The sequence below is a fragment of the Equus przewalskii genome, chromosome 6, assembly GCF_037783145.1.
Source record: "Equus przewalskii isolate Varuska chromosome 6, EquPr2, whole genome shotgun sequence".
Lineage (NCBI taxonomy): Eukaryota > Metazoa > Chordata > Mammalia > Perissodactyla > Equidae > Equus > Equus przewalskii.
In genome coordinates this window covers 71,665,823-71,690,628 of record NC_091836.1, presented here as the reverse complement: position 1 = coordinate 71,690,628, position 24,806 = coordinate 71,665,823, and the positions used below count along the sequence as shown (strand labels likewise).

At 47.0% G+C, this 24,806-nt stretch overlaps 2 protein-coding genes and 1 long non-coding RNA gene across 3 annotated transcripts in view; 2 read left to right on the top strand and 1 right to left on the bottom strand.

Annotated features, from left to right (window-relative positions):
- Nucleotides 1-19,642, top strand: part of RNF121 (ring finger protein 121) — a 76,933-nt gene extending 57,291 nt beyond the window's left edge. Inside the window, exons 5-9 of the mRNA XM_070626026.1 lie at nucleotides 1,508-1,615; nucleotides 4,429-4,549; nucleotides 15,772-15,905; nucleotides 16,517-16,618; nucleotides 18,263-19,642. Of these exons, the coding sequence (XP_070482127.1) occupies nucleotides 1,508-1,615; nucleotides 4,429-4,549; nucleotides 15,772-15,905; nucleotides 16,517-16,618; nucleotides 18,263-18,383 (586 nt within the window). The 3' untranslated portion in view covers nucleotides 18,384-19,642. The remainder of the gene's footprint in view (nucleotides 1-1,507; nucleotides 1,616-4,428; nucleotides 4,550-15,771; nucleotides 15,906-16,516; nucleotides 16,619-18,262) is intronic.
- LOC103549336 (uncharacterized) lies at nucleotides 8,569-11,859 on the bottom strand. The gene is made up of 3 exons (XR_544515.2): nucleotides 11,606-11,859; nucleotides 10,146-10,418; nucleotides 8,569-9,256 (listed from the first exon to the last, which is right to left on the bottom strand). It is a non-coding gene; the product is annotated as an uncharacterized lncRNA (long non-coding RNA).
- A 622-nt stretch (nucleotides 19,643-20,264) lies between the features above and the next one.
- IL18BP (interleukin 18 binding protein) lies at nucleotides 20,265-24,529 on the top strand. Its single transcript, XM_008517614.2, has 6 exons — nucleotides 20,265-20,974; nucleotides 22,293-22,380; nucleotides 22,744-22,950; nucleotides 23,636-23,759; nucleotides 23,840-23,987; nucleotides 24,227-24,529. Exons 2-6 carry the CDS (start codon nucleotides 22,353-22,355, stop codon nucleotides 24,308-24,310), a joined length of 591 nt encoding a protein of 196 aa, XP_008515836.1. The 5' UTR covers nucleotides 20,265-20,974; nucleotides 22,293-22,352; the 3' UTR covers nucleotides 24,311-24,529.
- Nucleotides 24,530-24,806: the final 277 nt, after the last annotated feature.

Below are 24,806 nucleotides of genomic sequence, written 5' to 3'. Positions count from 1 at the left end.
TGTTAATTTTATGACTTGTGTGACTTGACTTTTCTGAGCCTTGAATTCTTTATCCCTAAAAATGTGATGATAGTTGCTACCTAATATAGAGTAATAGAAAGAAAAAGTGTAATACAGCATGTTAGGAGTCACCAAGTAATAAATAATATCATCTTCCAGCTAAAATTACTGAAAATGTGTCTATAACATGGGAGGTTTTAGATAATAATAACTAACATTGATAGTGCTTTATAGCTTCTAAGCACTTTCATAAACATCCACGTTTATTCTTTTGGCATTTATTGAGCACGTGATATATATACCAGAAAATGGGCTCTGTACAATCCAGAGAGAAAGGTAGCACGGTTTTCCCATTTTACAAATAAGTAAACTTGTCTCAGAGAGGTGATGTGACTTACCTGGGCTTACCCAGCTAGTAAACCTCACTTAATCCAGATTCCACATCCTTTCCACTGTATCTCACTCCCATCTGATCAGTGCAAACACCAGATAATGGAGCTGTGTGTGGTCTTTGGGATCAGGCACTGCAAGATGTTTGGGGCCTTTCTCTAGCCTGAGAAGCCATGACCCCTTGCTTAGCCACAGCAGGGAGGCGCAGGCAGGGACCCTGAGCTTCCTCCCTGCAGGGTTGGCAGTAACAAGTAGGCTTGTGGTTATCCAAGCAAATTTCTAATTGCTCAATACCTCTTATCACAGACAGATGATATCCTGATATCAGGGACCTACCTCCATAGCATTTAAAAGGCTCTGGTACATTCAGGGAACCATCTTTCCTCTGAACCTCGCTGGGGTCAACCAGCCAGATTCCACACTGCTTTTTATTGGCTTGTAGGGAACAGTGCTCCTCCTTCAGAAGTACTGCACAACCCTGCTCCACACCACCACCACCATCACGCACATACATCCAGTTCAAAGGTGTTCTTTGAGTGCCTCCCTACAGACCCCTTCTCTTCCAGAAAAAAATCATTTCAGAACCAAGTTCATTAGACATCATCCATTTCATTTATTGGCCTGTGGATAAGAGCAAAGTAGTGTTCAGACTAACCATGCCTATGTACAAAAGCTTGTAGCTAATTCTATGTCTTATTCATCTTTGCTTGAATTCTTTCCTGGCCAGAACAACCAGCTTTCCCCATTTGTTCCCTTCTGAGCATAGCTGTGGTTACTAGTTTTTCACTTCCTTATCCAACTAACCTGAATTTGAGAAGACGTAGCTGTCTGAGGTCAGCTGTGCTCTTTCTTTGAGGCTGAAACCTCCTTTTAAAGCCCTCTTTTCTTCTCTTAGTCTGAGACCAGGAAAATACAAAGCACTAGCTCCCTGGTGTGTGGAGGTGCTTCTGTAATTAAGGGAGTGACCAGCTTTGTACAGTACCTGAAGTTGCTCACTAAGTCTTTAGCAAAGAACCTGATGTCCCCATTGATGTGAGAATAAGTATTCTGGTGGTCCAGAGGCCTCTTGCCCAGAGTTTTCTGAGTCAGCTGTACTAATTTTCTCTCCTTTCTCCAGGTTGGTTTATAAGTGGTTCCTGCTGATTTATAAAATCAGCTATGCCACTGGCATCGTTGGCTACATGGCTGTCATGTTTACCCTCTTTGGTCTTAACTTATTATTCAAGTGAGTACCCTTTACTTTGGTTTTTGCTGGTGTTTGGGGAGGAGGAGCTGGTGAGATGTACCTTTCTTCCTGCTGCAAGTCTTGGGTGTTAACAAGGGGGACATGGCACCCAGGAGAGAAGACCTGGGCTGTGAGGGATAGGAGGGTGGGCCCTTCAGGATTTGTGCTGGCCAAGAGAAGGGAATGTCTGGATATATATAAAGTCAGAGTCCCACCCAAATCAGTGGTTATATTTTCCAAGAATTTACATTTTAGTGGAAAAGTGTAATAAGAAAAGTAAGCATAATGATGATTATAGCCAGCACCCATAACTCGATCACCCTAATAGAACGATTTTCCTTGTCCGTGTGTATACTATTTATTGCAACATCCATTCTACCTGAGTGGTTTTATGTTCAAGGAGACTGGGAGTTAGCAGACTATGTCCTGTGGGCCAAATTGGCAACCACCTATTTTTACAGCATAAAAAGTTTTTTTACTGAAACACATCACACTCATTTGTTTACACATTGTCTATGGCTATTTTTGCACTAAAACAGCAGAGTTGTGGCAGAGGCTATGTTGTGGCAGAGGCTATATGGGCCACAAAACCTAAAATATTTACTATCTGACCGTTTACAGAAAATGTTTGCCAACCCCTAGACTAGACAGTCGAACTCATGCGACAAGTTGGCCACAGCTGGCAACAGACCCACCTAGAAGGATACAAGACAGGAAACAACAGGGACAGTGTCTGCACAAGTCTTTACAGTAGTCCCAGGGCTGAGCTGTGAGGGAATGACACCTCACAGATGGGTGATCTGTGGCCCAGAAGCCCCCTACCTCCCTAAGGAACACATCCAGTTGTAAGACTCTCGCAGTCCGGATGCAGTGTACTAATCACAGATTATGTTTGACATAGAAGCATTGTTGCTTTGTAACACAGCTGACATTCCACCTGTGTCAGATTTCTAAGGAAATAGTTCTAGAAAGTTTAGTCCTGCTCCACTGTTGGGCACTTAGGTTGTTTTTCACTTTAGTGCTATCACAGATAACCTTGCTGTGTTGCTTTCTAAGGTTACATTACCAGGAGTGGGATTCTGGGTATTGCTTCATATTGTCATAAGATTTCCAGAAGATTTGTATCAGCTATAGGTTCCCCTGCCCAAAAGTGAAGCAGAAGCCAAGAAATCTTGACCTCTGAGACTGGAGGGTACAGTGAGTAAGTAGGGCAGAAGACGGTAGAAATGGGGTTTTCTGGCTGATGTAATGGTGACTGGGCTGTGGACTGTGAAGAGTCCTAAGCCTGCGCTGAAACTAAAGAGATTTAGGATTCCAATTTAAATTCGTGACACTGGCCTCTCTCCCAAACCTCGTACACTGTAGGCAGGAGTCTCTTTGAAATGGAAAGGAGTAAAAGTCCTACTTTATATAGTGAGAGGACACCCATGGAATTCTTTCTTCTAGGGGTAGTACAGGCTGAAAGAATAAACAGGCTCCACAAAGGTTTACAGGAACTCATCAGTGTGGAGTCTGACACATCTCGTCAAAGAAAACCAAGATTTTTCCAGAAGTCTTCTGAACCTGTATGGTTAAAAAAAAAAATCAAGCTTCTACATTATGTTTTAAAGATATTTATTCTATAATTATAGTTTGTTTTTACTTGTATAAATTATCCAGAGAGGAAAGCTGAATTGAGAATCTTGACCATTTTTATGCTACTAGTCAGGTTGATTGATGTAAGATCATGATGTCTAGTTGATAGGTTAAATATGACAAGATTGATGAACAAATGTAACTTTCTAGGATAGATATAATTTACAACTTTAAGTGAACACATACAGTTCCTGGCACAAATATTTTAACAAATACAGTTTTCTACAATAAACATTTATAGACTCAAGGTTGTAAATTACTGGTCCTTGGAATTATTAAAATAAACCTCCTAATATTACAGGCAAGATCTTTGTTTTTCTTAGTAAATAGACTTGGACCAAAGTTTAACTTTGATGACATGATACAGAATATGTATAGATGCAACTTAAAATTTTATAGTAACTGTTATATATTTACTAACTGACTTTTTTTTTTTCTAAAGCTGTAGTTGGCAAACTATTTCTGTAAAGGGCCAAATAATATTTTAGGCTTTGTGGGACAAAAGGCAAAAATCTATGTATTATAGACTTCTATAACAAGAGAGAAAACTCCTCCCTTGCCCACCGTGTTTCCCTGGGTGGGCTGTCTCAGATGGTGGCATACTTTGTGCCCACTTGCCATCAGATGAGACACGCTCAGAAGGAGAGGCCTGACAGGGCTTGTGACCCCTGGGATCATTTTCACTCTCTGCTCTAGTAATGCTCAGATCCTGGTGTGCCCTTCACTCCTCCTGGAGGGCTCAACCATTTCAACTTTGGCAGCTGGCTGGAGATGAGGCAACTTAGTGAGTTGCCAACTTCCAGACTGAAATTCTACTGCTTGGTGTCTAGCAGTTGCCAGCAGTGGAGTCCCCAACATGTAGGTGCCAACCAGAGTGGGCCCTAGGCAGCTGCAAGGCCTGGTCACCAGTCAGAGGAGGCAGGCCTGGGAACAGAGTGGGGAAGAGGGTCAGAAGGGGATACCCTGGCTTGGTCTTTGCAGCTGACAATGCTAGCCTGTTTAAAGTGGTGCCCGCGGGCCATATATAAACAGACAAGAGGCCGGATTTGGTTTTAGTTTGCCAACATTTGCTCTAGCCATTGAGGCTTCCACCTTTAAGTCTTCTGTTTCCCAGAGTAGTAATCCGAAACAGGTGTGGCTCAGGGCAAGCCTTACAGGCCATACTGATTCCCTTACAGGATCAAACCAGAAGATGCCATGGACTTTGGCATTTCTCTCCTCTTCTATGGCCTCTACTATGGAGTTCTTGAGCGGGACTTTGCAGAAATGTGTGCAGACTACATGGCATCTACCATAGGGGTGAGTTCACCTGGGCTCTTAATACTGCCTCCTGTCACCTTCAAAGAGTTCAGGATAGCATCACTTGTTTGACCAAAGAGATAACACCTATAAAATCCTTTAAGATGCGAGTGGTATGTATGGAGATTCCTTCCTTAAAATTTGGAAAGCCAGATCCCAGATGTACCCTGGAATTTTTAATTTTAGAGCCATTATAAGAAAGAACCACTTTACCCTGTAGGAAGTTAACATTTATTCAACCAATATTTATTTAATGCCTCCTGTGTGCCTGGACACTGTGTATGTGCTGGAATTACAAAGGTATATAAAAGTAAACATGGTCCTTGCCCAAATGGAGTTTACTGTCTAATGACAGAGATGGGTATTAAAGTAATAAACACACAAATAAATATAAAATTGTAAGTTTAGGGGCCGGCCCCATGGCTGAGTGGTTAAGTTTGCGCGCTCTGCTGTGGTGGCCCAGGGTTCAGATCCTGGGCGCGGACATGGTAGCGCTCGTCAGGCCACGTTGAGGTGGCGTCCCATATGCCACAACTAGAAGGACCAGCAACTAAGATATACAACTATGACCAGGGGGGATTTGGGAAGATAAAGCAGAAAAAAAAATTGTAAGTTTAGTAAATATTATGAAGGAAAGGTTCATGATACTGTGAACAAATACAGTAGTGGCGTTTGACCTAGTCTTGGGGCTCAAACATGGCTTCCCTGAAGAAGTGACTCTGAGCCAACTTGAACAATGAGTAGGAGTTAATTAGATGAAGTGGGAAGTGAAGTGTGTACCAGGTAGAGAAAATAGCATGTGTAAGAGTCCTGTGGTGGAAGAAAGGGTGGGCATTTTGAGGAATCAAGGCTGGTGTCATTGTAGGGCTGAGAATGTAGTGGAAGTGTCTGAAGAAATAGTCAGAGGCTAGACTAGAAAAGTCTTATAGGCCAAATGAAAGACTGATTTTTATACTAAACACAGTGGGAGGCTAAGATAGAAAATGACATCATCAGATTTGCACTTTGAAAAGATCATTCTGGCTACTGGGTAGAGAACAGATTGAAGAGGAGTCTACAAATTAGGGTGGACCGCTTAAGACGATTTAAGAGACAGTTGCGGTAGTCTGGGCAAGATGAAGGTAGCCTGGATTAGGGTAGAAATGGTGGAAAGGGAGGGAAGTGGACTCTTTGAGAAGTATTTTGGAGGTAAATTTGACAGGACTTGGATATAGATTGGTTCTGGAGACTGAAGGAAAAAATATGAAGGAAAGGTAGGTATCAGAGCTGACATTTCTAACTCAAGCAACTCCTTGGTTGGTATCCTTTTCACTGAGATAGGAAATGCTCCAAGAGGACTAGGTAGAGACCATGGAGAGATTGTTCAAGCTTAAAATATGGGTAAATTAACAGCCAGTCTAAGAAACCCAAGTCAGTATCTTCTTTCAAAATGGAAATATGTCTTTGTTGTTTCTTTCTTTCAAAATGGAAATATGTCTTTGTTGTTTTGCTTTTTCTAAAGGTAATTCATTCTCTTTGTAATTATATAAACAACACAGAAGTGCTCCCCACCTTAGTATTATCACCTTTGACCCTTTGCCAAGAAGGAATATTTCCAGGTTTAATGGACATTTCTCCAATTCTGTGCTGAAATATGTTTGGCTCTGTCTGATGAACATTCAGAAGTTCTTGCTGCATCGAGGTTTGGCAGTTTGGAGAGAAATTCTAGGAGAATATTAGGGAAGTAGGTCTCTTAGAGCATCCAGATACCAGTCCTGGCTTTTAGGCAGCAGGTATCAATGGAGACCAGTTGAGAAGCTAGGAAAAGATAGCTGCTGACTTGATGTGAGGCACCTCAGGAACTCCTGGAGAGTTCGAGGCAGTTTGGCAGGTGGGGGCTCTTTGCTGTGCAAGTGTGTATGTCAGTGCCATGGTGATCTCACTTGTGCCAAGGCCGGGAGGCTTAGGGCAGTTTGGGTTGAGCAGAATACTCTCAGCCATCACCTTGGGTAACTTCAATCAAGTATAGTTTTAGGTCTAGGACTTTGTTTCTCAGTATCATGGGACGATTTTTATTTTTCCTGTCATGGATCAAATTGAAAACGACGTGTATTCAGTCACTTTATAGACAGCCTATTAGATTCTTTTTTGAACAACTGTCTTATATTTCAGCTGCATTTCACTTTCTCTTATCTGTTTGTGCAGACTTCAGATCTTCTTTAACCAGTTCACTCCCCAAAAGAGATTTGCAGACCCTCGGTTGTCTAATTATTAACTTCACTCTCGGCCATAGCTGTTCACTAAGACTGCTTCTGTGGCATAGCCAGCTTTTCAGAGTGACTCTTGCCAGTATCCTTTCCTTTACCCTTTAGTGATATCTTTTTCTTCTCATTCTGTTTTTACAGGACAATTCTCTGATTTTCCCAGGTTGTTGCTAACTTTATGTCAAGGTTATTATCAGCTGCCAATTTGAGCATAACCTTAATTCCCTCAGTTGGATCATAATTACCAATCTATGGAACCCCTCTTCTGTCCAAATGGAACTGAGCTGAGAATTGATCTGCAAGTTAGCTTCTCCTCTAGAAGATGGGATCACTACATTGGCCTCCCCAAAGTGGAGTTTGAGTGGGGCCTCTTTCCATGCTCTTGGGAAGAATTATTGGGTGCTCCAGGGATTACAAATGATAATCCCTGATAAGATAATTTCCTAATACTGATAAATTCCTGCTTCACTAAGAGACCTGGTGGGAGATTTTCTTGTTAGGGTGGAGGGTGCCTCAAACACTAGCTGTTGATCCGTCATATTCTCCTTCCTTTTATGGGATATCACACTTTATGGGATACCACTCCACGCTCATTCTTTACAGTCTGGCCTAAGGATAAACCCTTATACCTCCCTACGCCTCTTAGCACAAGAACATAAGGTTCAAATAATCACATCAGACTTTATTAAAGGGTTGAGGATGATAGCAGGAAAATGAACTGTGAGTACTTGGATGAGCTTAGTCTGACTTATCAGGCTGCTTGCTTTCCAGGCTTCCAGACCCTGCCTCATCCAACTCTCAGCCTGCCTCTGTGTAGTGGGTACTGTCTTAGCACCCACCACTTAGAATCCACATCTAGCAACTACTATCCTCCAAATGTCTAGACCTAGAGCCTGTGTTCCTAACAAAAATATGCCTCGGGCCATCCAGCTGAATCCTGGTGCCTTATGTGAGGATCTACTTCTTCCCTAGGTAATTGACATTGAGAATGGCTGTCCCTTTCAGAGGAGCCATTCTATCCAACTGTCTCTTTCAGAGGAGCCACTCTAACCAACTCCTGTCCAACAGAATGTAACCTTGCTGACCCTGAGCACAGACAAGCAGTTTGCTGTTTCCCTAGGCCCCTATCTCAGGGGCAAGGAGCGGCTCATAGGAAGACTAGGATGGCTTGTGATAGTACTGGGTGAGTCACCAGGAGTTAATTCATTCATTGTTTCTCACAGCAAATATTGCGGAGACTCAGTAACAGGCCTTCTGCTAGGGTTTAGGATGCCAACAGATTAGACCAAGCAAGGATATGGGAGAAGGGACTCCAACATGGGATAAAGAGATAGATTAAGGGGCTGGCCCCGTGGCCGAGTGGTTAAGTTCGCGCGCTCTGCTGCAGGCGGCCCAGTGTTTCGTTGGTTCGGGTCCTGGGCGTGGACATGGCACTGCTCATCAAACCACGCTGAGGCGGCGTCCCACATGCCACAGCTGGAGGGACCCACAACAAAGAATATACAACTATGTACCGGGGGACTTTGGGGAGAAAAAGGAAAAAAAAAAAGGAGATAGATTGCACTACCTTTATAGTTCTTTCCAACCCTGAGACTTTCAGGGACTCTCTTATTCTGCCCAAGTCTTTGGTCAAGTGGGCCTTGGTCTGCTGGGAAACACCTGGGCCCCTGAGCCATGACAACCTGAATTTCGAGAATATCCCTGGCCTTGAAGCCAGAATATGATCAATGCTTTGGGGAAGGCAATTTGAGGAAGACAGGAAACTTGAGCCTTCCATGCATTCATTGGCCAACTCATTTATTTATTCAAGCAACAGTTATTTATCAGCCATCTACAATGTACCAAGTGTGACCAAGGGCAGCTTTTACTAGCACCACTATCACCCACTTCAGTAGCAGCCCTAGTCATTTTTTTAGAATTATGGTAAAATACACATAACATAGAATTTACCCTCTTAACCATTTTTAAGTGTACGGTTCAGTGGCATTGATATATTTGCGTTGTTCTGCAACCATTAACACCATCCATTCATAGAACCCTTTATTTTGCAAAATTGAAGCTCTATACCCATTAAACAATAACTCTGCAGTCCCCCCTCCCCTCAGCCCCTGGCAGCACCATTCTACTTTCTGTCTCTATGAATTTGACCACTCTAGGTACCTCATGTAAGTGGACTCATACAATATTTGTCCTTTGTGACTGGCTTATTTCTCTCAACATAAGGTCTTCAAGGTTCACCTATGTTGTAAAGTGTCAGAATTTCCTTCCTTTTTAGGGCTGAATAATATTCCACTGTATGTATATACCACATTTTCCGTCCTAGTCATTTTCCATAGTCTTTTGTACATTCTCTGATCACAGCTCCTATCCCAGAGAGTCATAGTTGATTTTGGAGCTGTTCTGCCCTCCAGGTCAGGAACTAGGTCTGGTTCTTCCCTTGGTCCTCCTCTGAGAATGGTTTGACCTAAAAAAAGATATGTGACTAATGAATTTCAGGGTTCCTAGAAAAGAAACCATGAGCTTCTGTAATTGTATTAGCAAGCATTCTCAATTCCTTTTCATTATTCTACACTAGTCTGTTTAGTGTAGAATAGCTCTTTGTTTTACCTCACGTGGGGAAATTTGTGTTATGAACTAAGGTAACTCTTCTTAAGCTGAGTTAAGGGAACCTTGGATGACATCTGTTCTTTCCAGCTGGTCACTGTGAGGTCATAAGCTTGTGACAGCTGGTCAGTTTAGTTTCCATTTACACCCTAAAGTCACGTTAGTGTGGGGGTAGGGAGGAGGATTGTGAAATAGGCCTATTTTCTGAGCCTTCTTCCTCTAAGAGGGGCAGGCAGGGTAGTAACACATTGTGCTGTGTTGGGCCATGTGTCCTCCCTTACTCTTTCTGTCTTTCTGAGCAAGTTCTTGTGCCCCAGATTTACCTCCTGGATTTTCAGTGGCCCCAGATAACATCAGGATAGGACTAGCTGCCCATTCATCTGGCTTGAAGTAGTGGAAAGAGCTAGGGGGTTAGAGTCAGGCAGACCTGGTTTCAAATTCTAACCTGCTATTAATTAGCTAGGAACTCTTGAACAAGTTACTTTACTTCTCTGATTGTGTTTTCTTAGCTGTAATAATATTAACAGACTTAGGGAATTGTTGTAAGGAACAAATGGGTTAGTGTAAAGCATTTTGCAGAGTAGCCTGGTCCATGGCAGACACTCAGTAGGTGGTGATTATGGTGGTAGCTACCATTTAACCAGTACTCACTGTACAGTACTGCTGTACTGTAAAACTGTGTATTTTACATCTGTAATCACCTGGAGCACAGGTGCCCTGTAGGATTCGTCTTTGTATCTTCATCATACCTGACACACAGAGCAAGATGTAGAACAACAAATCATAATCACGAGTAAATGCCAATTCTCTCTTGATGCCATCTGTTGTCTGAAGTCATTTCAGACCACGCTGTGACATGGAATCTCCTCTACAGTAGCCCTGAGAAGTGGTTATTTTATTCAGTTTGTCAAGTGTTTCTGAAATCATCTGCTCGAACTGATTAGGCACTGGCTCAGCTCTGCCACCAGCTCTCTCTGGCCTCAGGCGGGGCTCTCTTCCTGCTTGGGCATCAGTCTTCTCACCTGTCAAGAGAGGGTTGGACTAGAAGAGCTCGCAAGGCTTTCACAGCACTCATTTTCTTGGTGTTCACTGGTGTGGAAAAGAACTCATATTTCCTGAGCACCTACGGTATGAAGCTCCCTTGCTGGGGTTTTACATGTTTTCTCAGTGAGTCCTCCCAATACCGTGGGAGGTCAGGAGTAGTATTTCTATCCTACGATGGAGAAATCGTACTGCATTTGTCTGGAGAGCTTATTCTCCCACTTTGAGTAACCCCCATTTCAAACTTCTCCACTCTCCAACCTCTCACACCCATTCTTCTGTCCCTTCATTGTCAGCAGGTGACCTTCCCTCCTATTTACCTGGGAAACTAGAAACCAAACAGGAATTTCCACAATTCCCTGACACCATTATCTACTGATGTACATATGTTTGCACCCATCTTTTCCTCCTTCCCTTCAGTTACAGTGGAGTAAGTGCTCTTTCTCCTCTCAAAGGCCAGCCCCACGTGTACTCTGGATTCCATACCCTTCTGCCTGCTCAGGGACCCTGTATGCAATTGACTTCCTTTGCTCATGACTCCAACTTCCCCCTCTCTACTCGGCTCATCATATTAACCTTTAAGCATTCTTTTTCAAAAACATCCTTTTTTTGACCCACTTGCTCCATTTCTGACCCATTTCTTGTTATTCACAGCTAAACTTATAGAAAGTTCCCGTCTCCTTTTCATCACTTTTTACTTACTCCTTAACCCATTCTAATCTGGCCTCAGGTCATACCCTTCTTCTGAAATGACTTTTACTCAGATCACCAGTGACTCTGTGTCACTAATTTTGGAGACTAATTCTCATCTCAGCAGTCATCAGCACAGTTGACTCAACCACTCCTTCCTTCTTAAAAAAGTTTCTCGTCCTGACATTTGTGACATTGCCCTATCCTGGTTTTCTTTCTATCTCTCTGATATCTTCTGTCTTTTCTGCTACCTTTTCTCCCCTTAAATCTTATTATTTCTCTGAGCTCAGACCTAAGCCATCTCCTCAGTTCTTCACCTAGGTATTTCCCTTTTCTTTTTCCATGGTTTCCAGATCTCTAATCCAAAACTCTCTTCTGAGTTCTAGGCCTTGACTATTCGATAGCTATCTATTTGGCATCACCAGTCTGTCTACTTCCCTCAATTTTTACTGCCATCAAATTAGCCCCAAGCCATCACCTTAACACAGGCCTCCGTTGTCTGTTACTTTTAAAGAATTGCAGTTGTCTCTTAGCTGGTCCTCTGAGTCTATGTTGATCTCATCTCCAATCCGTTTTTCACACAGAAGACAGAGTAATCTTTTAAAATTTTGAGTCTGATCCTGTCAGTCCTTACTTAAATAAACTTGCCTGTAGAAGACTTCCTGTTTTGAGTCCAGAATTCTTCATGTGGCCAATAAGGTTTTACTGCTTTCCTCTTTCTCACAACTCCCTAGCCACACTCGTTTCCTTTCAGTGTTTCAAGTGCACCAGCTCCTTCCTGCCTCAGGGCCTCCACTTCCGCCTTTCTTCATCTGGCTAACCCCTGCCCATCCTTTACCTCTCAGCCTAAAATATCGCTCCCTCAGAGAAGCCTTCTCAGGTGACCTAGGCTTGGTTAGGAACCCCTTTCACTGCAGTGTTTTTCATAGCTCTTTTAATGCCTTTTTAATAATTAATTCTTTATTTTAGCCTTTTTAGTAATTAGTTCTTATGTAAATATTAATTTTTTTAGTGTCAGTCTCCCCTAGCTTTAGGTTCCATGAGGACAGAGGCCAGATCTGTGTTTTTCCAGAATTGTATCCCAAGGATCTAGTCTAGTGGCTGGTACTTAGAAGGTGCCTGATGTCTTTTGATGGAAGGAATGAAGAGTTTGGGTGGCTTGCTCAAGGTCATTAAGATAGTAAGTGGCAGAGGATTGAAATTAGGTCTGTGTAATCCTGACAAATCATGTGGCCCCTTGAGCCCTTTCCACAGAGGGATCTGGCTCTCGAGGTTAAACTGAAATCTGCCTCCCTGTGCTTTGCCCAGCTCAGCCTCAGTCTCCTCCTCTGTGGCTTCTGTGAACCTTGGGGTTGCTGGGGCCTTCCCGATTTGACAGGCTTAGCTGATGACTTTGTTGAAACATTGTGGGATTTGATCCTGTCTGCCTGTTGCCACATTAGCCTTGTGGGGAGAACTCCAGAAACTGGGGGCCTAACAGACATTGTCCTGGATTCCCCTCCTACTGTCATTACCTCATCCAAGCTCCCTTTGATCCTGCATTCTTTGCCCCAGGGTCCTGGAGTGGAACTCGGGGCTGATTTGAGGTAAATCTCTTCCTGATTTGAGGTAAATCTCTTCCTCAGGACTCCAACCCACCTCCTGAGTTGGAGGATTCCTACTTCTTTTACTGCCAGTGCTGTGGGCCGGAGTGAGTGGTCATCTTTCTGTGCTACGTGATTGTACAGGGGCTCAGTCCCAGAGCTGGATCCAGACCTCTTGGTCTCTCCTCTCTGCTCAGTTGATGTGCCTAGAAGTTCTAAGCCAGAACACATTTCAGAACCGTCAGCCTGTTGAGCTCTGGAGAGGTGTTTCTCAGAGGTTCCTCCCAGCACTGACATTCTCAGATCACAGCTTTGGAGCGTTGCATAGTTAGTGCACTCCCGCTGGTCTTGGCCCCGCCCTTTGACTCGACCTTATCCTTTTCTACTGCCTTTTGCACTCTTGATAAACCTTTTGAAGAACTAGCCATCAGTGAGCTAAGTAGGTGATCTGTCTGCAGCATTCAGCAAATGTTGATGGAATGACTTGGGTCGGAGTCGGAGGGCCTAGGTTCTGATCCTAGCTTGTTTCTGTCCTCTGGGTTTTGTTTTCCCCAGGGACAGGGCTGCTCTGGTGTTGTGTGATAGTGAGTCAGCCCCCCCACCCCCCGCCCCGCCCCCCAGGCCTAGGCCACTGCAGACAGTTTTGCAAGAGAGTGAGGTGGGGCTGCAGGCAGGAAGCTCTATATTCATGGATTCTTGAGGCAATGTGACATCTCTCCATTCTGCCTTTGGGGAATGTTGGTATCAGGTGGCAGTTCTGTTGGCCAAGCAAGGCCATTCCTCAGAAGGGCAGCTTGGAGTAAGGGAAGCCCCCAGGCTGTACTGGGTTCTGGTGGGCCTAGCTGTGTCTGCTCTGGGTATCCTTGCGTCCTCCTCTCTTACTCCTTGTCCCAGCACCTGCTGCCCTCTCCTCCCCTGCTATCCCTGTTGCAGCTTCAGGTCTTTGGCTTTTTCAGAAGACAATGCTTCAAAACAAAAGAAAAAACAGAGCAAACTGAAGAAAATAACAAAAGGGCAACGCAGTTAATCTACCTTACAGACAGAGAAAGTTGTAATAATAAATGCAGAAGGCTTTTAAAAAATGGATTATGCCGTTTTGCAAGATTAAAATTCTGGAGATTAGTTGCACAACAATGAATATACTTAACACTAGTGAACTGTACGTTCAAAGATAGTTAAAATGGTAAATTTTATATTATGTGTTTTACCATAATAAGTAAGCTTCAAGTCTTTTTTTCCTTGGGGTGAGGGGGAAATGCTATGAGCTATAAACCGTTACAAGGAAAGTATGCAAAATTTCAAATTTCTCTTTGGAGCATGAGATTTGTTTTCTGTTGTAATTAACTGTGGCAATAAATAATCTAAGTAATATATATTCATTAAGGAAAATTTGAGTCCAGAAAAGTAGGCAAAAGGAAAAAGTCATCTATGACCCTACTGCTGAAACATCACTGGTGTGAACATTGACATATTTCCATTTGATCTTTTTTCTTTGCACAGATTGGGCTCGTCTTTACATATGGTACCACATACTGTGTCTCCAGTTTTGTACCCTGCTTTTGACAATGTTATATCTCAGGCTTCAGTTGACTGGCTGCCTGTTTAGTCCCTTGAGTGTGTACCATCATTTATTTAAATCTTCTTCTTTTGTTGGGTATTTATCATTATTTCCATTTCTTTGCTTTTTTTTTTTAAATTCTTTTTTTTCATTGTGGTAAAGTTTTATGTAACATAAAATTCGCCGTTTTATTTTTTTTAATTATTTTTTAAATATTTTATTTTATTTTTTTGAGGAAGATTAACCCTGAGCTAACATGTGCCACCAATCCTCCTCTTTTTACTGAGGAAGATTGGCCCTGAGCTAATATCTGTGCCCATCTTCCTCAATTTTATGTAAAATTCACCATTTTAGCCATTTTTAAGTATGAAACTCAGTGCATTAATTGCAGTCAGAGTGTTGTGCAACTATCACCAGTATCCATTTCCAGGATATTTTCATCACCCCAAACAGAAACTCTGTGCCTGTTAAGCAATAACTCCCCAATCCCTCCCCTCAGCCCCTGGTTACTTCTAACCTGCTTTCCATCTCTGAATTTGCCTCTTCTAGATATTTTACATAAATGGAGTCATAACAATATTTGTCCTTTGTGTCTAACTTATTTTACTTAGCATAATGTTTTCAAGGTTCATGCATATTGTCCCATGTATCAGAAACTCATTTTTTATGACTGGATAATATTCCCTTATATGGATATGCCACATTTTTTAATCTGTTCATCTGGTGATGGATATTTGGGTTGTTTCTGCCTTTTGGTTGTTGTGAATAATGCTGCTCTGAGCATTGACATACAAGTGTGTGTTTAGTCCCTGTTTTCGTTTTTGGGGGTATATAATCTAAGAATGGAATTGCTATGTCATTTGGTAATTCTGTGTTTAACTTTTTGAGGAATTGTCAAACTCTTTGCTTCTTTAATTATAAATAACGCTTAAATGAATATCTGTATGCATGAAGCTTTTTTGACATTTCTACTTATTTCTTTAAATTTCTTGAAGTGAAATTAATGGGTTAAAGGATGTGACAATTTGAGACATTATGCCAAATGCTGTCTAAAAAGATTGATCCTTTTTTGTTGCTGTCACAAGTGTCTGAGAATGCCCTTGTCACCAAACCAACACTGCACCAGATATTTCACTGTTTTGAATCTTGGAGAAGAGATGTTGTCCATCTCTGATGGCACCATAGTCTGGGCACAAAGTGGCTTCCCTGACATAGCCCCTGATCACCAGCCCTGAGTCCTTCTCCTTTCCATTCTCCTTGTCCCAGCCCAGTCTTCAGGTCCTATTAGATCCAACTTCCCAATCCGTCTCTGGTCTATCCCTTTCTCCCCATCTGCCCAGCAAAGATGAGGTCGATTTGGAGTATAAAAGATGTTCTCTAGCTCTGGGGCCTCCCGTTGCCATTTTGCCTCCTCTCCAGAAGACCTAAGGCCTCTGTGGTACCTTCCCACTTTGGCTGATTCTCACATTTTTCCTGTCTTTTCCTTCTGCTGTTCTCTCCCAGTTCTACAGCAAGTCGGGCATGCCTACCAAACACCTCTCGGACAGCGTGTGTGCTGTGTGTGGGCAGCAGATCTTTGTGGATGTCAGTGAAGAGGGCATCATCGAGAACACGTATAGGCTGTCTTGCAATCACGTGTATCCTACCTGGAGCTCCTGGGCCACATCACTCCTGCCACATGCACACTCCCAGTCAGGGAGGGAAGGGGGGCATGCTGCCCAGACCTCTGAGTGTAGGAGAGTCACAAGAGGGCAGACATTTGGGTGATGTGCCCTGCTAGAGAAGCTGACACCCAGGAGTGGGAACTGCAGCCTTCCTCACTCTTTCCCACAGATGGGAGACTTCTGTAAACAGTATTATTTATAGCCGGGCTGGATCAGAAGGGAGCCTGAAGCTGCACTAGCTATCCCAGAATTGGATTCATCACAGGGGAGGAGCATCCTCTAACTGGATCCTTCAATTGCAGAATCACTCTCCCTGAATGACACTTCTGATATTTATCATGTACTTACTCAGCTCCCATTCTGTGCATGTATTATAGATATAGACAGATATCATTATCCTCACTTCACGTATATGAGGAAACAGGTTCAGAGAGAAGGGACTTGCCCAAGATTATACAGCTGATAAGAGGTGAAGCCAGGCTTTGACCTTTCTCCAGAGCTAGCACATGGGCACCTTGAAGACGGGCACGGGGCTGGAGGGCCATCCTGGCTGCCCACCATTTTCCTTGACCAGTGGTGCTCAGGTTCCACGAGTTCTGCATCCGTGGCTGGTGCATTGTGGGAAAGAAGCAGACGTGTCCCTACTGCAAAGAGAAGGTAGACCTCAAGAGGATGTTCAGCAACCCGTATCCTTTGTTTTGGGTTCTTGTTGGGGGTGGGCAATGGGAAGAAAGTATTGGCAAGTGTGACCGTTCCTTTGGGTCCTCCTGGGGCCCTTCCTCTTGCCCCCAACCTGGTACATGTCCATCATTCTGCTTGACTTCAGGTCTAGGGAAGTCGGGGTGGAACGTGGGGCAGGACTGGCAGCTCAGCACCTCATCCTCGTTCTAGATCCCTCAAGGTTAAATTGGTAGTAAGCAGCTGCCATGTACTGCTCACTTACTGTGTACCTGGTACTGTGTTAAGTGCTTTATTGTATTATCTCATTTGATTCTCCAGCAAGTTTATGACCTGGGTGATATCCTCATTTTACTAATGAACCATTTAGAGGTTGAGTAACTTGTTCAAGGTTACATAACTAATGGGTGATGCCTTACCTATGACATGCAGGGCTGGAGACCAGCTCTTTGCCTGTGCAGGGCCTGCAAGGTGCAGGGATGGCTGAGGGCACCCTACCCCCATCCACTTTCAACACAGGACTTGTGCTCCTCTGAGCTGCCACTTCCTTCCCTGCCAGCCCTCCCCACTTTGCCCTCACCCTCCTCTTCATCCTCACAGTCTGTCTGTTAGAAAGTGCCCAGCCACTTCTCTGCACCTCCCCCCCTTCACTTCCCCTGGGATCTAGGAGCCCAGCTTTCTCCCCTCCCATCTCCCAGCAGCCCTTTCTCTCCTGTCTCCTGGACACTAGCTGGGTTGTGCAGGGGCTACTGTGTTCCCGGCACATTCCCACAGTCCCTGAACAGGAGGCTCTGGCCCATCCCCTTCAAGGTTCCCTGCTTGGTTCTTCCAGTGTCTAGTTCAGGAACAATTAAGTTACTCCATGGCCAAGCTGAGGCTTTGGGCTTCCTTAGTTCTCAGGGACTGGGCTAGGCTGGTCTGTCTGATGCCTTTGGAACGGTTCCCCTACAGTCTCATGAGGTTCAATCTGTGCTTTCCCCAGAGCTGGAGTCCCAGGCTCCCTCTCCAGATGTCTTGCCCAGCAGTTAGCTGTAAAGCGAGAGGAAGGGAGCTTATCTCCACGGCTGCTTGGCCGCAGGAGGGCCGAGTGCTTAGTGCCTCTGAGGGGGATTCCCTGGAGCCTCTGCTGAGGGTTTTCCCCTGTGACTAGTTTCTTGCTCCCTATTCCCTTCTGCCTCTGCCTCTAGATTCACCCCCTTCCTTGACCTAGAAAACCTTCCATCTGGGACATTACAAGAACCTTTGGGTTACCTTATCCCACTCCCAGCCTCCCTTCAGCCATTGTCGCAGATACATTTGCAGCAGTCCCGGATTGTGTTCTCTCCCAGTGGCGGTCCCGTCTTAAAGAAGGTGTTACACAGGAGGCCCTCTCTGCATTTTGATCACAGAGAGCTTAGTTTCACCTCTCCACCCCATCCCATGTCTGTCCTGTCTTCTGCACTGGTCCCCTCTGCCCTCCTCCCATTCTCTGGGTTTAGCCCTTCATTCCAACATGGAGAGGCTGGGTGGGGCTTTCTAGAAAGCAACTTCCTCTCTTTGTAGCCTGATTTCTGTAGAGCAGCTAGAAAGTGTGGGCAGACCCTGCCGTCCATCCCCTAGACCGACCTTAGCAGGCTCTAACAGACAGCCTCTTTTCTTTAACGCACTAACAGCTGGGAGAGGCCTCACGTCATGTACGGGCAGCTGCTGGATTGGCTTCGATACTTGGTGGCCTGGCAGCCTGTGATCATCGGCCTGGTGCAAGGCATCAACTACATCCTGGGCCTGGAGTAGTCAGGAAGAAGAGCATCCTCCCACCGTCGGCCTCAGGGCATCTCCTCCCTGCCCTCCAAGACCTCCTGGTGGGAAAGACTCAGAGGGCACTCGGGCCACTCAGGACCCTCCGGCTGTGTCCGGGCTGGGGAGGGATATGATGGAGAGCCGGCCAGTGGGGCTGTCAGCAGTGGGGGCTTTTTAAAAGAAAACTATTTTGATGAATATATTTAAAAACCTTTTTTATTGTGGAGCATAGGAATTGCCCTAACTCCTCCAGGCCTCACCCTCCCTGCTTGAGCAGGGAGGGAGCTGAGCCACAAAATTTTTGGTTTAAAGGAACCTTTTCAACTCTGGCTGAGAGTCTCAGCCCACCCCTCCCCTTGCCTTCCCTCTGTGGGGCTCAAGCCTGGTGTTCTCTGTGCAGAAAAGCTGAAGAGCTCCAACTGGTACCACAGATGAGCCCTGGGGGCTGAGATGTCTTCCCTCCTCCCCTCTCTGGGACATGGGGTGGGTGTTGCATCTGACTCTATCTTCCCCTGTCCAGGAGCTACAGGCTGGTTGAGGCAAGTGGAACCTTGTTGTGACTTTTCCAACGAGGGAATCCCCGGGACCTCAGAAATCTTTGAGGATTTGTTTGGGGGCAACCAGAAGCAGTTAGCAGTGTGTGTAACCTGCCCCTGAGCAGGGCTGAATTCAGCCAAGGAAGAGCCATCTGTATGTAGTTGGGCCACGGAGCAGTGATTGCTGTCAGCAACAGTGATTGAGGGCCTCTTGTGTAAGCTGATCCTTTACTGTGGAAGTGGTGACATGTGCCAAAGGCCACTCTGCCACATCACTTCCTTCCCTGAAAGCTTGAGTGAGAGTGTGTCTGCACGTCTGTATGTGTGCGACAGAGGGACTATGACAGATGTGAGACTTCTCCCTGTCATCAGACAGTGTTCCCTTGAAGCTAGTAGGGGATTCCCAGCCTGGGGAATATCCCTGTGTCAGCTTCGTCATTCATAGGTCCTGCCTGGTCCTGGCAATGGGAGTGGTGGGGTGGGTGGGAAGAGGGTAGGGCCCAGGTGAGTATGGGTTCTGAAAAGGGGTTCCAGGTAGGTCCCAGCCCTGGTGTTAGGAGTTTTGAAGGAAGTGGGAGGGCAAACATGGACTTTTAGCACTGGGTTCCTAGGGAATATGGCCCAACTGGGCCTACCCCTTCAAGGGCAGCAAGAACCAAGCAGGATCTTGTCACTCCATTCTGAATAAAGCTCCATGAGCTGGGTTGGAAAGCTGAACATCCATCTTGCTTTTCTTCTTCCCACCTCATTCCCTGGGGCTCTTGGGGGCGCCTTGCCTTTGCTGCCTGTCAGTGCTCCCATTTGAGCGCTTGGGGTGTGGGAATGGTTGGCCTGCCCAACATCCTTTGGAGTGGTGGGATGCCAGGTTCCTGTCCTGTGGCAGAAGGGGCCCTGGGGCATCACTGGGCTTTCAGACTGAGGTGACTCTATCCTCCACTCTTCTCTTGGGCCACTCTCAACTTTGGCCTCTCTCACCCAGCCGTGGCTTCCCATGGCTTCCACTGCTCATGCCAGTGGGCCCCTCCTCGGAAAGTGGACTGGGGACTGATTGGAGGGTCCAGGGATCATCCTTTCACTTTTGTCACCTGTATCCCCACATCAGGCTCCTGTGAGAAGCTGAAGCCAGGCTGTCCAAGGCTCTCTTTTCATACTTCAGCAGTCCTGAGTCCCGTGACCTCCAGTGGCCCAACTCTGGTCTTTGTTACCCTCTAAGGTGGAGACCTATCTCCTCTGTCTCTACCATCCCCACCCCCATCCCACAAAGGACGGTGTCTCGCAGAAGCCCTAGGTGGCCTTGCCTCCTGACCTAAGTGCTGGAGATACCCATGTTTCTAGGGAGGCGTTTCCCTGCGATTTGCAGCCCAGGAGCTCCTGGGTGGCTGGGTGGGAGGTAGGGGAGGAAGACGTCAGCTAGAGGCCCAGAGAAGAGGATGTAACTTTTAGTCGCCTATATCTAAATTAGGAATATGAGTCTATTCCCACCAAAAAACCCCTTGGGATTGCAGCAGATGAGATGATATTCTGACACATCCTCCAAACCCACTTCCATCTCCTGGCCTCCCTGGCTCTGTCTCCAGCACTCCCATCCTCCTGATCACGAAAGTCACAAACCACAGACACTCAGGTCTTGTCCTTCACACTTGATGTACGCATGCACGGGCTCACCAGTCCCGGGTAGTTCTGCCTCTGCAGACACTAGCATGACCCTGACAGTGAGTGCCTCACTTGCCTCACCTTAGTCCTGGCCCTGCCACAGCCTCAGTTCCATCTGTCCCATTAACGATCGCGCTGACATATTTATATAGCTCTGTTGTTCGAGCCAGGGCTGGGCTACTCCCCAGCTTCCTACTTCCCTGGGAAGTGCTCTCTCCTCCTATTAGGGTCAGCACTCCAGCTTGTGTTCCAGGTTCTCAGCTTGGCTCTGAGAGGGTCCTGCAGACAAGGCCAGGAAGTGCTCGTGGTGGCTCACATGGAGGCAGACACAGCTGAGCCGTGGACCTCCGAGAAGGGAGGATTTGAAAAGGAGAAATCTTCAGGCTTGGGAGCCAGGTAGGGGGAATCTAGACTTCTTGGGGAACCTAGACCTCTAGGTCTGGCTAAGGGGCTGGGATGAGAACAGTGAGAAGGGTTTAGGGGGATGATGGGTGGGTGTTGGGAAAGGCCAGGATGTGGATGGGCTGGTGTGACATTGAGCCTGAAGCAGTCAAAGTGATCCAGTTTGGGGTCCTCAGTGCCTAGGAGAGTTGTCCCCTTGAATATTGGTGTGAATGTGAAGGAGGGAGCAGGAGGCCTGCTCACATAGAAGCGAAGGCCTTGCTCTGAAGAGCAAAAGTGGACAAAGTTCTGACTTTTGGCTGGACAGAAGAATTGATCTATGAGAGACTTTCATTAATTCACACCCTGTGTGATCCTGGGATGGTGAGGCTAAGTGTGGATTAAAGACCCCAGTCTGATATCTGGAGAGTAGGGGTACTGAGAGTTAGCAGGAAGGTTCCAGGCCACTGTGAACTTTGGCTTCAGAAGAGGCACTGTGTGCAGAAACGTTGAGAAGTGAGCCCAGACTGTTGTCATGTATGTGTACCCTCTGTTAGTGGCCCAGAGTCTGCTCTGAATTCCCTGGTTAGAATAAAAGTGAAAGTGAAATAGAGGGGAGGGGAGCAGTGCTTTCCCAGAAGGATTTCACTCTATCCTGCCCTTCCCAGAACCAGCTCTGGCAGTGAAGAGAGTTTTGCCTCCTTTTGTGACTAGCTAAGTCCTTGGCCCTCTTTGGGCCTCAGTTTCTCTAGCCCTGTAACAGAGGGATTAGATTGGTGTAGTAACCAGCGTTATGTTAAGGTAATGAGAGTGAGGGTGGGGGGAGACTGTTGCCAGATCATCCTCTAGCTGTGTCTCTAAAGCACTGAGAGAGCTCCAGCCTAGGCTCAATGCCTGTCCTCTGGGAGTCGTTGACTGGGATGGATGGACAGGACAACAGGACAGAGTAAACAGCAATGCCTGGCAGCCTACTGAAGATTCAGACCTAGGGAGGAGCTGTGGCGTCCACAGGAAAAAGAGAGCCAGGGGGCCGGCCCTGTGTCCGAGTGGTTAAATTCGCACGCTCCGCTGCGGCGGCCCAGGGTTTCACTGGTTTGAATTCTGGGCATGGACGTGACACTGCTCATCAGGCCATGCTGAGGCAGCATCCCACATGCCACGACTAGAAGGACACATAGCTAAGAATGTACAACTATGTACTGGGGGCCTTTGGGGAGAAAAAGGAAGAAAAAAAAAAAAAAGAGCCACACATACAGTGGGGATCTGGGCAAGCCACTGAGGAGATGTGGGAGAAGTAGTTTATTCACCATTCTCCTCCCCCACCTCCTCCCAGAGAGGAGGAAGTTGTCACAGATATATAGAGCCAGGCACGGCAGCTCCTGACACATGCATCATGACGACGAGACGGAACTGGACACCAGGTGGGTTGTGGGGCTGTGCATGGGGGAGTCGGGTGGTTGGAATAGGGTAGGGTCTGAGACCAGAATGGAGCGATGGGGCCTGCTCTGAGCCTTAACCCCCAGGTCAACTGCACTGAACTGTTTTGCGATTGCTTTCAGCCTCCCTTCAGATGCTATGGCTCTCCCTGTGCTCCATTCAAAAAGGGCCAAGAGGTGGGGGCTGAGGGGAACCTTCTGCCCCTCTGATTCCCTGGGCAGAGCCCAGGAATCTCTGGGTCAGAGTTACATCCAGGCAGCAGCTACCTCTCCAGCCAAGATCCAGGCCCAGATGCCAAGCATTCCCAGGCAGACAGCCACTAACCTCTGTGACTGTCCTTTCCTCAGACTCCAGCCCTTTGTGGGCCCGGCTCCTGTGTGTCCACATCGTCTCCTGCCTGGTCAGAGCTACACCTCTACCTCAGGCCACCACAGCTACCACTGTCTCAGCTGCGATCACGAAGGACCCCTACCCCTCTTCGCCCTCAACGCTCCTAACAGCTAAGCGGTGTCCAGCATTGGAGGTGACCTTGCCAGAAGTGGAAGTCCCACTGAGTAAGGAGCAATTCTGATGGGAGCCCAGGAAGGCACAGAGGTCAGAGGGTGGGCCATGGGGACAGAGGGTCCAAGGGTGAGGTTGACTCCCGAGCACCCCCACCCACCTTCTGCCATGTAGCCTACCACCACCCAGGCCAGCTTGGCTGAGCACTCAGCATTTTCCTTCTCCCACCCAGAATTCTGTGGGCACAGGGCCCAGCTCCTAAAATGCTTCTTATCAAATGGGACCGAGAGAGTTCAGACATAAGGAGTGGTCAGAGGGCTCCCAGAGCCTTGGTTGCAGTGTGCTCCAAGGTCCAGCCCCTCCCCTCAGAGCCCGCCTGCCCTCGGGCCACCTCAGAGGAGCAGTGGCCTGTTGGTGCTGCCTCCTTGGCCAGGGCTCCTGGAGTTAGCAGAGCTGGGCACGAGAAAAAGGTCATCGTGAAGAAACAAGGTCAGGAGTCGTCACCTAAACCAAGGACCTATCCCCAAATTCCTCTTGCTCAGCTCTGGGCCTCCCTTGTAGACTACTCCCTTATAGTCCCCTTTAAGGGACTAAGTTTCCCACCTGGGTGGTGTGCACAGCAGCATTCCAGGTTCCTGAATTGTGGAAACTGGGGAGCTGGGCAGGGTGGGCAGGCCACAGCATGGCAGAGGGGAGGGTCTGCTCTGTGGAAGGGCTAAGAGCCGCATGTGTCTCCAGATGGAACGCTGACCTTGTCCTGTACTGCCTGCAGCCGCTTCCATCACTTCAGCATCCTCTACTGGCTGGGCAATGGTTCCTTCATTGAGCACCTCCCAGGCCGGCTGCGGGAGGGCAGCATGAGGTGAGGGACATGGCGGCGAGGCCAGCAGGAGGGAGGTCTCTGCCTGCTGTCTTCTCATGGCCTTTCCTTCTCTGCTCTAGCCGGGAGCACAGGGGCAGAAGCACCCAGCTGTGGAGAGCCTTGGTGCTGGAGGAGCTGAGTCCCGCCCTGCGCAGCACCAGCTTCTCCTGTGTTTTCACGGATCCTGAGCAAACTGTCCAGCGTCACGTTGTCCTGGCCCAGCTCTGGGTGAGGAACCTGAGGAAAGGTTTCCAGGGACAGGAGGAGCTCTGCTCCAGCGTGGGAAGAAAAGGGTGGGCTCTGCCCAGAGCAGGCTCCAGCTAATGCCCACCATTCCCCAAGTCCCCAAGCCTGAGGTGGAAACTAAAAGGAACTCAGGACAGACAGGGGAGCATAGCCAGGAGGAAAGTGACAAGAGATGTCTCTTCCCTCTTGGCCCTGATCCTTGTTTGCCTTCACTTCCCCAGGCTGGGCTGAGGACAGTCATGTCCCCGACTCAAGAAGCCCCACCTTCCAGCGGGTCCCCTCTTCCTCACCATCCTGACAGGTGAACTCTGAAGCCTGGTTGAAACGCCACCTCTTCATCAAGGTCTACGCTCTCAGGCTGTGTTCTGCATCGACTTAATGTTGTGTTTGCGTTCTCTTGTTTTCCTCTAATGGACTGTCCCAGGGAAGGGATGCAGGCAGAGGCTGACTTCTGATCCACGGCTGTATCACTGTCATACCCAGCAAGGCCCACAATGGGCACTCATAAATGATATTTCAATGGAGGCATGCTGACATCTGCTCAGTCATTTAGGCCATTGTTCCACTCACAGAACTTGGCCCGTCTCAGGAGAGTATGGGAAGAGAGGGACTGCCATTCAGAAGCTAAAGACAAAACTAGATTTAGGGGACACAGGCCCTCAGGAGAGAAGAGGACAGGTTGTAACGCTCCTGAGGAGCAGAGGCCCGAAATGGAGTGTGGAAGATCCTGTGGCCCCAGAAAGGCCAGGAGAAGGGATTTGAGAGAAGGTGGGTGGTCCTGGAAGACTCCGCAGGGACAAA